The 1,162-nt window shown below is 36.7% G+C and overlaps 1 protein-coding gene across 1 annotated transcript in view; it reads right to left on the minus strand.

Annotated features, from left to right (window-relative positions):
- Positions 1–838: 838 nt before the first annotated feature.
- The window catches only part of LOC113332175 (extensin-2-like), a 23,349-nt gene continuing 23,025 nt past the window's right edge, over positions 839–1,162 (minus strand). The window contains exon 2 of the mRNA XM_026578824.1: positions 839–1,162. Coding sequence (XP_026434609.1) covers positions 1,081–1,162 — 82 coding nt within the window. The 3' untranslated portion in view covers positions 839–1,080.

Genomic DNA, 1,162 nt, shown 5'->3' on the forward strand with positions numbered 1-1,162 from the left:
TTAGAGTAAAGTTCTTAATTTTGCACATTAGGGCCATGTGCTTATCCCTTTCTTAACGAACGATCTAGAGAAATGCCCAAGTTCTCATAGAAGGCGGCCACACCTTCACATTCGTATAGGTGAGTCTATCAAGGATACTCCTGTATATCCCACTCTTAACTTAAGAGCTATAGACATCATTAAGAGTTTAAACACTCAACCTGTTTCCCACTTCAGGATATCATGCTATGGGAATGCATGACTCTATCATATTATTTGTAACTTCGTCTAGTCCCTTTGAACCTATTTCTAGGTTGGGTATCCATTACAAATGACTCAACTTCTCACGGGCAAAAGGCCCCAAGGCCCCGTTCCCGGACTAATGTAATATAATATATAGTATAAATAGTATATACCCTAGTGAAATTGTGTGGGGTGGGAATTGAAGCCATGCCTATAGTGTGGGAGCTCAAAACAATGCCACCATACTATCTCTCTAACTTTGGCATATTATTACAAAACTATGTTTTTTAAATATATACCCCAACAGCTTGGAAACACTTCATATACTGTGTGGTTCTGGTTCTACACGTTGTTTAACTTAGAAAAACTTTCTGCTGCTGTGTGGATTGGCAGTCGACAACATACATGAGCTCTTGTGTTTTAAGCAGGTGGATATTGAATCGATCACACCCAAAAAAATATGTGATGAATAAGGTAGTTGTAGAAGTGATGCGAAACGAGACAAGTTAGACCGCAAGTTATATTATGCAGGAATAGTATTTATTACAATGAAGACCCTAATAAAAGTACAATCCCGTATGTTAGATTTGTATTACATTATAATGCAAAAACAACAAAACAAAAGAGAAAGTGGTACTAAACATATCTATGCAACTTACATAAACTTTAAATTTAGCTTTGAATTGTTGAAATAAACATATATAAAACTCATAATAAAATCAAATAACAGCTTGGTGAATGTGGGGATGCCTGGTACATGCGTTTCAAACGATGTAATCTGAATAAATGTGGTAAGCTAGGAAAATGGTGATTTTAGTGGGGATAGTAGAAACATCTTTGACATATGCACTAAGATTTTTAGTAATAAGGAGCGACGTAAGCTGGCGACTTAGGAGTGTATTTTGGTGCTTCGTACTTGGGTGTGACGTAAGTTGGGGGT

The sequence above is a fragment of the Papaver somniferum genome, unplaced genomic scaffold (genome assembly GCF_003573695.1).
Source record: "Papaver somniferum cultivar HN1 unplaced genomic scaffold, ASM357369v1 unplaced-scaffold_13, whole genome shotgun sequence".
Classification (NCBI taxonomy): Eukaryota; Viridiplantae; Streptophyta; class Magnoliopsida; order Ranunculales; family Papaveraceae; genus Papaver; species Papaver somniferum.